The sequence below is a fragment of the Carcharodon carcharias genome, chromosome 21 (genome assembly GCF_017639515.1).
Source record: "Carcharodon carcharias isolate sCarCar2 chromosome 21, sCarCar2.pri, whole genome shotgun sequence".
NCBI classification, from domain to species: Eukaryota; Metazoa; Chordata; class Chondrichthyes; order Lamniformes; family Lamnidae; genus Carcharodon; species Carcharodon carcharias.
In genome coordinates, this window is record NC_054487.1 from 38,969,680 (window position 1) to 38,982,238 (window position 12,559).

At 38.2% G+C, this 12,559-nt stretch overlaps 1 protein-coding gene across 1 annotated transcript; it reads right to left on the minus strand.

The window, feature by feature from the left end:
• Positions 1–733: 733 nt before the first annotated feature.
• On the minus strand, positions 734–7,967 carry LOC121293087 (leiomodin-2-like). The gene is made up of 3 exons (XM_041215684.1): positions 7,471–7,967; positions 3,565–4,956; positions 734–2,587 (listed from the first exon to the last, which is right to left on the minus strand). Exons 1-3 carry the CDS (start codon positions 7,744–7,746, stop codon positions 2,561–2,563), a joined length of 1,695 nt encoding a protein of 564 aa, XP_041071618.1. The 5' UTR covers positions 7,747–7,967; the 3' UTR covers positions 734–2,560.
• Between the last annotated feature and the right edge of the window lie 4,592 nt (positions 7,968–12,559).

Consider the following 12,559-nt stretch of genomic DNA (forward strand, 5'->3'; position numbering starts at 1 on the left):
TGTAAAATTAATAAATAAATAACTATTATTCAAACTGCCATTAACTAGTGGCAAAAAAAATGAACTGCTAATTTCTAACTCTATAACTTAAACTCTACCCCTTCCTAAATCCCTATACACACACACACAAGATACATAAGATACACAAAAGGATGGGATAAAACAGTTCAATAGCACCAATTCCAGAGTACAGGATTCGATGGGTTGATGTTGATTGATGCCTTCCAAATTCCTTTCAGTTCTTGTTGATGACACGAAGTGGCCTTCCAGCACTTTCAGTCTTTAGTTCACTGGTTGAGCAGTTGCCTTTCAATGTCTGTAACAGTGATTTTCCCCTTTTCCTCTTGACAGGGGTTTTCAGACAGAGCAGGTTATAGAGATATGAGGAGGGAAATAGTCAGTTAACTATTACTGTGGAATTACTGGAATCTTCCACACACTGGACAGAGTGTTGTTAGGTCTTTTTCATTTCAGGCTAGGAGCTATTTAGCTGCACTGCTTTCAAGTACCTGGTCACCTGGTCAAAAGCCAATTAAAATGTTGTCAGGCAGCTCACTTGGTCCAGGATCCTTTCCCGCATCATCCAGTCTTTCATGGTACACTCTGTTCCAGGACTGCAATATTATTATAAAACTCTCATCCTGTCCCAGTGGACAGGTATTTCAACCTGTAGCCATTGTAATTTTAACCCACAGGCCAACAGAAGTAAAAAAAATGTTCTTTACAACAGTCCAACAGAAATAAAAATATGTTTATTCCAATTACAACAAATAAAATTCTGAATCTGAGAATTCCAACAGTGATTTCCCTCTTTTTGTATTATTTGGAGGAGGGAAAAGAGGCGACGGTACCGGTTGCAGACTGCTCTTACTCATGGAAATGGTGTTTATAGACTCAGGTACCTATGTCTATTCCAAGCTCCACTTTGCTACAAAGTCAGTGATGGAGTTGTGTCACCTGCACAGGTTACAATGGAAAGATGTGTGGGTTTTTTCACCTGTACTCATATAGGCAGGAATAATGATGCTGTTAACTGAAGGCAATCTTCCTCAGCTATTTGAAGAGGAAGGCAGACGGCAGGACTGGCTGCAGCAGTCATTTTTAACACCATTGAGACACATAGCAGCAAAGTGTAGACACAATGAGTCTAATGCATTCAACATGATCATAATGAATGGCAGAGCAGTCTTGAAGGGCTTACTCCTGCTCCTAATTTCTATGTTTCTATGTAACAGAATTGTTATACAACACATTGTATATGCATCTTTAAATAGAACTGGACAGGTTGAGAACATTTTCTGGCATTCAGAGAGGTCCAACAATTGAGCAGGTAGAACAATTGGCCACCATTGGCCCACAGCAGAGCAAGGTATTGACTCACAACCAGAAGATATGCTGAAACACTGCTGTCGCCAGCAATAACCATATATGCTGCTTTTAAATTTTACTCATAATGTTAGGGGCAAACACTCAACAACCCACAGTGACTGTAGTCAAATAGCTGGTTTACAATATAATTCTATACAGATGAGAGTCTCTCTTTTGAAATTTGAAACCCCTGCAATGAAACACAACTAAAGTCAGTTATTGTTCCATCTTAAAATTATATACATTCATTTTTTTTTTAGAAAAAAAGAGTGACTGATTGTCCCTAGCCTCCATCCTAGTAACTGGCTAATGGACAACATGAAAAAGCATGGTGTTAACTCCTGATGGTCTGGCACATTTAATCTTTGCCTTGCCACAGGTTAATTACTGTCAGATGAAATTGAATTGCTTGAACGAAGTGGTCTTGCGGCAGTTCTTCCTGGTTTAACAAAATGAGTTTTGGCCAAGACAGTATCATGCTTGGCTCTGTCCTCCTCCAAATCCCTCCACTACTGGACAAACTGCCATCACTCACTGATTAGGCACACATGTGATGGATGCGGTACCTGAGGGTTGGCAGGGCTTATAGACCAAACCATTGTATAGAGTAATAAAGGACAAACCTTGCAATACTTCAATGGCACATCGAAAGTAGGCACTGCTATTGCCCAGAGACACCTTTATTACTGCCTAACATTTATCAAAGGCAATGGAAATGAATATTAAATGATGGATTCCATGTTTATCAAAGATTCTTCTAGAGACAGCATTAAAAGTTTTAACATCTAAAAGTCATTGAGTTTATATTATTTAATTCTTTAAAGCAATTGTTGAAACATTTCCTTCATTTAACACTTAACAATATATGAAAATTGTCTACTTAAATAGAAAATCCATCTGTTTACATATTTACATATAAATACATTTACTCTATGATAGTTATTCTTTCATTAAGACGCTTTGCATCCATTGACTAATGCTAAAAAAAAACTCAATATCCACTTCACATGCTAGAATACTCAGCACTTGCACTTGCACTTGCACATTTGAAAGTGCACATAATGTTTTAATGAGCTTCTGAGTAGATCAGAGCTGGCGTCTATTTAATAACAGCAGCCATTCTACGTTTTCAGGGTCCACTATTGAATAGATTTGCATCATTCTTTCACGACGAAAGAAACAAATGATATATTCATCGAAGACATTCTGGAACTTCAACCTAAAAAATAAAATGCATCATTAATATTCTTAGTAAAATGCATGATTAAATTTATATTAATTACTTTAGTTAACATATACTCATTATTACGATGTGATTAAAATGAATTTGGTTTTTGATATTTCTTTGTGAATAATCTGGGATTGCTGATATGGAAAGCAAAAAGTTTCCATTGGTGCTGTGTGCAAAGTTCTTCTGAGGCTGGGGCTAAGGCATTTTGTTGGCACGATAGTGGACCAAAGAATTTCATATAAATGCATTGAACTGTTCATTACTAACATGGCAAAAAGTGATTTGATTCCCCCAATTGAGTTTTCAATTAATCACATGTCTCTGGTTAGATGCAACTCTATTTCTTAAAAATACATTTTGAATGGCTTTCTTTCTAAATGAATGTTACAGTTACTGAGCACAGGACTGAAGTTATTTACCTGTCAATTTAGCAATAACTGGACTGCCCTTGCAATAGAAACTTGGTGACCTTACTTCAAACCATTACATCATATAGCCTTATTCAGTTGACATAAATATTCAAAAGCCTCACTTTAATTATTTGTGTAAAATAGAATGTTAACAGGCTGTGGAATTTAGTGACAATGATTTTGTTAAATAAATGAATGCAGGGCCATTGCATAGAAATTGATATTTAGATAAGCAATCAACCCTCGTTTGTTATCATACATTCAATTTGATCAACCTTATTTATTATACATTACAGTAAATTTAAATAATTTCAAATTATCTGTTTAGCAATGATAGGGGTAATAACAAATCTTAAACATGACTGAAATAAAAATGTTTATAGATCCCTCTACAGTGGTGTTAGCAGAATCAGACAGTATGTCAAATTATTTGATATCATATTTACAATCCTTGCTAAAATGTACAACACTGCCAACTGCACAGAAATTCAATTATATAAATCTGTAACATAAATTGTCTCAACAATTTTAATTTTCCACCTTGTTATAACTTACTGGTCTTAGCTGTTTTATACTGCTCGACCGGATAGCTGACATAAGCTCATCATGGAATGTCCTTTGGGGAGTTGCTGGTCTTGACCCATTCTCTGATCTTTGGTCTGAAATTGGTCTTAAAGAATTTTTGAGTTCCTTCAAAATATGGTTTTCTTTTAGTTTCTTGTTTTTGCTTTTGTTTTTCTTGACTTTGGTGTTTTGGTGGATATTCTGAGATTTCATCTTGGACAGCTCTTGAAGCTTAATGGCTTCGGCTATGTTTCTGCTGGGGGTTGGCTGAATTGGTAGTGGAGGAGGGGGTGGTGGCTGTGGAAGTACAAGTTTCTCAGGAAGAGGTGGAGGGGGTGGCGGAGGAGGAACAGCAGCTTTCTGAGTATTGATTTTTTTGATGACTTTAGGAGATGACCAGGGTGAGCCTTTTGGAGAAGCACAAGGGGAGGATCTTGGTGAATCCTTCTGCAAGGCAATCGTCCTTCGGTTTGTTGGCTCCACAATACCAAGCAGTTTGTCCATTTCTTGCTGCTGTTTTTGTTGCTGGAGGCGTTTTTGCCTTAGTTTGTCCAGGTTCCTGGTTAGGATACTTGTCATTGTCATCCGTGGTCCTGGCAGTTCAAAATGGTAGCCTAATTTCATAAGCGTTGCGTTTTCTTTAAGAAGTTTGGCTATTTCCATTTCAACCTGCCCTCCACATATGTGTCTTTGATTGTGGAATCTCAGTTCTGTTAATATGCCATTGTATTGTATGGCTCTGATGATGGCTAAGATCCCTTTGCCTGTGATGTAGTTTGAGTCAATATTAAGATTAGTGATGCTTCTGTTAACTTGTAACATGTCAGCTAATGCACATGCCACATGATCATCAGCATGAGTATTGGCCAAGCTCAAAACTTTGACAACTGTATTATATTTCAGAGCTTCTGCAATGAGTGTGAACGTCGCAATACTTATGTTCTCAATATTATTCAGATTGATTTCAGTTTTTTCAGAATCATTATTCTTAATGCTGTCTAGGGTGTCCTCAATATAAGTTGTGTTTCCACTTGGTGAGCTGGTAGTTGCTTTGAGATTTGGATCATCTTCTGTTAGTTTCTCTTTGTTGTGCTGCATAATATTGTTTAAGATTGGTTGGTCATCAACATGCCCATTACATGAGTGTGATCCATCCTGTCCATTACTGCTAACTGATCTGATATCTAAAGTTTTGTCATCAGCCTCTTGTGCATTCTCCTTCTCAGCCTCCTCTTCTTCTTGCTCCTCTGTTACAATGTCATCTTCATCTTCGGTTTCTTCAGATATATATTCTTCTATGTCTACTTCATCCTCTGATTGGTCCCCTTCACTTTCAGTTTCGTAGTCATCTTCGGTATCTTCTTTCCTAGCTTCAGTTGGTGACTGAAATTAACATTGGAAAATAAATACCGTAAGTCCTATGGTATACATATTGCTTCACCCATTCTATTGGATTACAACTTAAAATTAATGTTACTTTTCCCCCATTGGCATAGATTTTTAAACTCTCTAATTATTTCTAACTTTTCCCTATTCTGTTATAGATAATTGCTTGTGGATTATGAATTATTGGAGAAGACGACAGTGTTTAGCTGTGGTAGCAATTACAAGGACTTTTCCAATGGTATTTATAGTCAGAGGGATATAATGGACTGCACAGGGCCTTTAGAGGATTTCTCAGAACAGATTTGGATGGACTCCCAAGATATGATGGAGGACTAAATGGCTGCTTTGTATCAATCTTCACTACTGAAGATGAATCTTGAGTTACCAACAATATACTATAGGATTGCTATCAAAATTTTAATAGCAATCCTAACAGATACATATATTGTCTTGGATAGACAAAGACATCTTAAAACAGATTGGGGTGCTAACACTCAGCATTCAACCAAGGGTGCTCAAAGAAATGGGTGATGTACTCTTCAAACTCCTTGACCATATCTTGAACAGCTCACTGGGGTCTAAAACTGGGAGAAGCCAATATGGTGGCAAAAATTGACACGGACAATTATTCAGACTCATAAGTTTGACTTCAGTTTTAGACAAAATGCCAGAAGGGATTGATTATATAAGTACCATGACAAAGAAAGGGCTATTAGAGAATCTCAACATGGCTTTCTGAGTTGTGATTATAGAACAAGTAGCCAGCTTGTGCAGTGAGTGGAAATAAACATTCAAAAAAGAGTGGGTTGAGGTCTAGAGTGAGGCCACAATAGTGTGTAAAAAGTAACTGGATATTGCTGGGTGTGTCATTGTGAGCTCTTGGAACGTTTTTGATTGACTTTGAGTTCTGAGAGAAATTTCCCGTTTTTTTTCCCCCCAAAATTAGCCTATTTATTTTTCTCTTTTTTGCCACGCAGGAGGTTCAGAGGGCAGATAGGGACCATGGCATGCAAAAGATACAGCTTATCTAACTGGTCTTTTCTGGACATTTGTTATCATATGTTTGTATTATATTTCAGGCTTCAGTTATTCCACAAATAAATAGAACAACAACCAAGCTAGGTGTCATCTATAACTAGGCTTTACATAGGAGTATGCAAGTAGTTTTTCCATTTAGACCCTATCAAAAATGTTTTGCAAAAAAGTGGTGAGTGTGTGTGGAGCAACAATCAGTAACAGCAATTATAGATGACCCCGAAAAATGCATGCATCAAATTGAAAGCTTTAATCAATTTTATTCACATAATTTTGTTGCCTTCATGTAAGCAACCTCATCATTACACACAAAATTCTGATAATCGTGATTATTGTAAAGATTCATATTTTCACATTAATCAGTGATGCACATTGGGGTGTGCAATGAATGCAAATACCAGATCCTCAATGATAAAACACATGTGATCAAATTCAAAGCTCTTCCCCTAGGCTTTCATGTGACGATCTCCAAGATTTGTCCATCAGATTTCTCAATTTTTCTGCATAAGTTAGAAACCAGTTAGTCTGCTGTTGGTTGTTAACAAAACTGGATTCCTTTGGGTAGCTAACACCGACCTTTGGAAATTAAGGCAGCGCTTTTTTTGGGAGACTGTCAATGTATTTACAGGTTCTTCCGCACTATAGTTCCGCAGAGAATTGACAGAGCACTGTCTTACAAAGCTATAACACCAAGTGCATTTGTATCAGCCCAACAGCATAATGCTACAAATCACAGAGGTCCTCTACCTATTACATGGGCACATAGTTCAAACTAGAAGTTTCGTTTTCTTTTTACGTTTAAGCGCAAGGCTGTGCATTTTCCAAACACTGTTTAAAATTAGCCAATTGTTTAATTGAGGTTGATAACTAGGATCTGGGATTGCAGGGTCTTGTAGAATAAATAAAGAGAAGTAGGATGGGTAACTAAAAGGCACAGATTTAAGATAATTGGCAAAAGAAACATAGGGGAGATAAGGCAAATGTTTTCACGTGGTGATGTTGATGATCTGGAATTCACTGCCTGAAAGGACAGTGGAAACGGATACAATCAAGAGGGATAAAAACAGGAAATGCTGGAAAATCTCAGCAGGTCTGACAGCATCTGTGGGGAGAGAAAAGGAGAGTTAATATTTCCAGTCTATATGACTCTTCTTCAGAGCTCTGCTAGGAGAGTCATATGGACTCGAAATGTTAAGTTTTTCTCTCTCCACAGATGCTGCCAGACCTGCTGAGTTTTTCCAGCATTCTCTGTTTTTATTTGATTTCCGGCATCAGCAGCAATTTGCTTTAACAATCAAGGGGGAATTAGATAAATACTTGAAAGGAAACATGGGGAAAGGGCACGCAACTGAGGCTAATTTGATAGTTCTTTGCACAGGCAAGTTGGGCCAAATGGCTTCCTTTCGTGCTAGGATTTTAAATTTGAGGCAGTCCTTATTCTGTCATGTCATGTCAAGTTCTGGATTCAGCGCTCACCTGGTTTAGTTCGGACGAAAGTCTCTCATTTTCTAATAGTTTCTGTGTTTCGTGTTCCCAGTACGCCATCAAAGCCTCCCTGCTGAACGTTCCTTGAGGGGTTTTATCTGTTTGGTCTTTCTGCCTCAGCCCAATGGGAACAAATTCATTCGGTTCCATATCTTCCAACTCCTTCTCCAGCTCCTTCAGCTCATCGGAAGTCAGGGAAGCAAGGATTTCATCCTCGTCTATTTCCTCATACTTCTGCAGTTCTTTCCTGTAACCGAACTGCGACATTTTAAGGAGAAAGTCGAACTTTATGAAGAAGAAAACTAACTTTTTTTTAAGGACTGATCAACTTCGGCTGCGCTCGAGTTTCCACGAAGCGGCGGTATGTGTCTCTCGGTTCTTGCAGGTAACTTTTAAAGCGGGCTGGTGGGCTGAGTTCATCATGTGCTCGCTGCTCTAACAATGTATGAAAGCATGTTCCGTTTTGAGTAACACACGTCACCCGAAGCACTTAAAACAAGAGAAAAGAAACGGCGGCATCGTTTTCAGGCACGTCATCCCATTGCAAGGGGTGGGGGTCCAAGCCCAACATTCTCCGCATTGTCCACGCCCGTTGACCAAATACAGTGCTCGCAACTTCCAGAGCTACATTTCACCTGAGCCCCAGGAGCATTCTGTTTACTGTCCCACACCCCAGACTCCACTAAAATCTGACATGGCTTTAAAACACCTTTCACTGGCTCATTTTCACAGGTAAAATTCTACTTTTAAATAAAGGTCAGTTTAAATTAAAGTTTTTGGTCAGTTTTAGTAACATTATGAAATCAGTGCCAGAAAACAAAATCAAATCAAAAATAAGCCCGTCTTTAGAAGTTCAGAGTGCAAAGTGAGAAACTTATTTTAAAATTTAATCTCTTTAAAAAACGACTGAGGGAGGGAAATGACTCGAAGGGGAAAAGATAATGAAGAGCCGTAATGAAAGAGTGAATTATGCCAATACACATATAGGAAGTTGGCATGGTCAGGTCATTACGACTCCTACTATTTGTAGATGCTGTACATTGCAATCCCCACTATTTATAGACCTGTACATTAAACCCATCCCGTTTATAGATTCTGTATCATACACACTCGCTATGTATAAATGTAGATTATATCGCCAGTCTTTTTTTAGATCTGCTGCATTACGCCTGTCCCAACCACATCTTGGAGATTTAAAAGGTCACGGAGGCCCTCTATTCTGATAATGCTTGAACTTTTACATTAACTCCACTTTCCTGCCTTATACGCAACTCCCTTGATTCCCTTCGACCTGTGTTGAAAATACTCAAGCGTATTCACAGCCATCTGGGGTAGAGATCTGTTATTTACGCCTGAGATCTTGTACTGTGAGCGGTATTATTCTCACACCCGCAACAGCGAAACGCAATATACAGCTGTGAAAAGAAAAAGGTTAGTGTTTCGGGATCTATGCACAATGCAGAGTTGGGAGAATACCATGTGGTAAGATATAAAGAATGTCAAACCCAAAGTAGGAGACAGCAGATCAAATTTTGGCAGATATGCGACAATTTTGGTAAGATGCAGGCAGTAAAGTAATGGATCACATGGGCTGGATAGGACGAGTGTCATGTGTGCGCGTCTGGGTGGGAGGATGGGCTTTACCCTTCTCATCTGATACTAAGAGGCGGAGAGGCATCAAAAATAGAACACTGTTTTGAACACTGGCGGGTGAAGCAATGAGTTGCGAAGCAACGTGGCAACTGCAAAAACTGGAAACAGTTCAGTTTCGCCTGGAAATAGGAAACGGCTTTGGAATCGCTACAAACACTATTGGTTGACGCCTTTTAAGTACATCATTTCTGTCCAGTCTTTTTGCTTTACAAATAAATTAACGTTAACGAAGACGTCGGAGTTCTTTTTGCATTGTTATTTATTAAATGCACTTTCAGCCTGGGTTTCTTTTTAAACATTATATGGAACTCAAGAGCAAGGAGCAGAAGTAGGCCATTCGGCCGTCGAGTCTGCTCCAGCACTTGCCTTTTATCCCAAAACCCTTGATTTCCTTCCTAATTAAAAATCTATCTCAGCCTCAAATATACTTAACGACCCTGCCTCAACAGCCATCTGCAGTAAAGAATTCCACAGATTCACTACCCTCAGAAGAAATTCCTCCTCATCTTGGTCTTAAATGGGCAACCCCCTTACTCTGAGATTATGGCCTAAACTCTCCCACAAGGGGAAACAACCTCTCAATCTACCCTATCAAGCCCCCTAAAAATCTTTTGTTTCAATAAGGTCACCTCTCATTCTTCTAAACTCCAATGAGTACAGGCCCAACCTCCTCAATTTCTCCTCATAAGAAAAACCCTCCCGTACCCAGGATCAACCTAGTGAACCTTCTCAGGACTGTCTCCAATGCCAGTATATCTTTCATTAGATAAGGAGACCAAAATTGTTCACAGTATTCTAGGTGTGGTCTAACTAGTGCCTTGTACAGTTTTAGCAAGACTTCTCTATTTTTATACTCCATTCCCTTTGAAATAAAGCCAACATTCTATTTGCCTTCCCTATTACCCATTGAGCTTGTATGCTAGATGTGATTCATGCACGAAGACCCCCAAATCCCTCTGTGCTGCAGCTTTCTCTTTAATATTCAGCTCCTCTAATCTTCCTGCCAAAATGCATAATCTCATTTTCCCACATCATATTCCATCTGCCAAGTTTTTACCCATTTGCTTATATATCCCTCTGTAAACCGTCACATTCACCGCTTGCCTTCCCACCTATCTTTGTCATCTGCAAACTTGGCAACAGTACATTGACTTCCCTTAGCCAAGTCATTTATATATTGTAAATAATTGTAGCCCCAACACTGATCCCTGGGGCACTCCAATAGTTACAGGTTGTCATCCTGAAAATGCCCCCCTTATCCCAACTCGGTCTTCTATTAGTTGACCAATCCTCTGTCCATGCTAATATACTTAAGTAACCTTATGTGCAGTACCTTAGAACACCTTTTGGAAATCCAAATATATTACATCTACTGGTTCTCCTTTATCTTTATTACTTATTACCTCCTCAAAGAGTTCTAATAAATTTGTCAGGCATGATTTCCCCTTCAATAAGCTATGCTGACTACACTTGATTATATTATGCACTTCCAAATGCTCCACTATTACATCCTTTATAATAGACTCCAACATTTTCCCAATGACACGTTAAGCTAATTGGCCTATAGTTACCTGTTTTTTTGTCTCCCTCCCTTTCTGAATCAGGGTGTTACATTGGCAGTTTTCTAATCCTCCAGGACTTTTCCAGAATCTAAGGATTATTGGAAGATTACTACCGGTGCATCCACTAGCTCTGTAGCTACTTCCTTTGATATCCTAGGATGCAACCCATCAAGTCCAGGGGACTTATTGGCCTTCAGCCCTATGATGACCTTGTGCATTTCCTGTTAGGGTTACGATTCGCTATTTAAATAGCTTAAGGTATTAGTTTTGAAAAGATGGATCACAAAATATTAAAACACAGGCCATTCTCCTAACAGATTTGTATGCCTGCTGATATTGTGTAAGGGAGGATGCAGTCTTCCAGTCTTCCAGAGCAGTTGCTCCATACATGGTGCACATTATGGATAAGGTTCTGTTAATCCACAAACTTTCAAAAAGACTGGAGGTGACAAATAGCTCTTTGCTAACAGAGAATTTGAAAATTAAGCACTGGATTTGACCTTCAGGAGGCAGACCATAAGTCGTCAATAATGATAGTGGAGAAAAAACATTATTCCAATTCTTGCAATGTCCAAATGGCAAAGATAGACTACACAATTGTGAACGAGTCAATGGACCAGTAAATCTGAAAGGTACAAAATGAGGGGAATCATAATCCTACCATGAAAGTTATGCATGTTGACACACTGGTTATTGTTCTGAAAATTAAAACAGTTACAGATGCTTCCATTACTATCAAATTAATCTGTTAGTTTTCACTCAAATGAAAATTGCTAAGCTTTGTGTTACTGCATTTTTCATTTCATTCCAAATAAGAACAGTAGAAATACATTACAGGAGGATGAACTGTAGATGTCAATGTTTGCTGAGAGATGTGAAATTCTAAAGACTATGAAATTGTTGCAAAGTGAAAAAAGACAATTAAAAATTAACCTGCAGCCAAACCTACAATTGAGAGTGCATGGTGAACGGAAGCAGTATGTTTCAGATGATGATATATATCTTATGTACTATCCAATAACGTTTTTACCATAAGATCTGTTGTGATGCAACCTTATAAGCTAGTTAATATAAGCTGCGAAAGTCAATTTTTGTAACATGAACCTATCAACTCAGATTTATTTACAACGGGAGCTGCTTACAGAAGATGATAGAGGCAAGAAATTAAAGAGAAAATAAAGAGAAAAATACAATTAGGATATATAGAGTTTGCAAATAAACCAGTCTACCATTTCATTTTGCTGTCCTTGCAAATTTTGAAAAAATGCTAGACATAAAGAATGACTGATTTCTTTCCCTTTTCGCAAAACGGAATCTGATTTGAGTGCACTACAGCAAATCCCTAACACATGAAGTAGCCTTTACTGCAAAACAAATCATTTTCTAAATGATACATTTGCTACTTTTGCAGACAAAGATGATGGTTGAGCAATATCAGGGTATTACCTTTAAGAATGGCCACATGGGAGTTTTGGGGAGGCAACAATTAAATAAATGACAACTGTTGCACATCATTGTTGCGACTAGACTCTGTACCACTCAAAAAAGCAAAGCTTCCATTAAAGTGAATAGACAAAGACATCAGGGCAAAGAATCAACTAAAACAAGTCAGTTCCTTTCTCTCTGGATGGAATGTAGATTTTTCAGGCTTCACAGAATTTTGACTACTGTAACAGTTAAAAAACTTGGATTTCATCTGAAACTCAAAAATGATATAGCATTGGAACTTTATTAACATTGCATAATCTCATTATCCTTTAAGGAAATGAAGCACAAACAAAAAAAGAACAACATTTTTAAGTTTTGGAAGACAAGATCTTACAAATGGGAGAAAGAAGATTATACCAATATGGAAACTATTCTGG

Coding starts and splice junctions, on each gene's coding strand:
- LOC121293087 (XM_041215684.1), bottom strand. CDS start 7,746: ATGTCGCAGTTCGGTTACAGGAAAGAACTGCAGAAGTATGAGGAAATA. Junction 4,957..7,470: donor TTTCGTCCGAACTAAACCAG/GTGAGCGCTGAA, acceptor TGTTAATTTCAG/TCACCAACTGAAGCTAGGAA. Junction 2,588..3,564: donor GTATAAAACAGCTAAGACCA/GTAAGTTATAAC, acceptor TTTATTTTTTAG/GTTGAAGTTCCAGAATGTCT.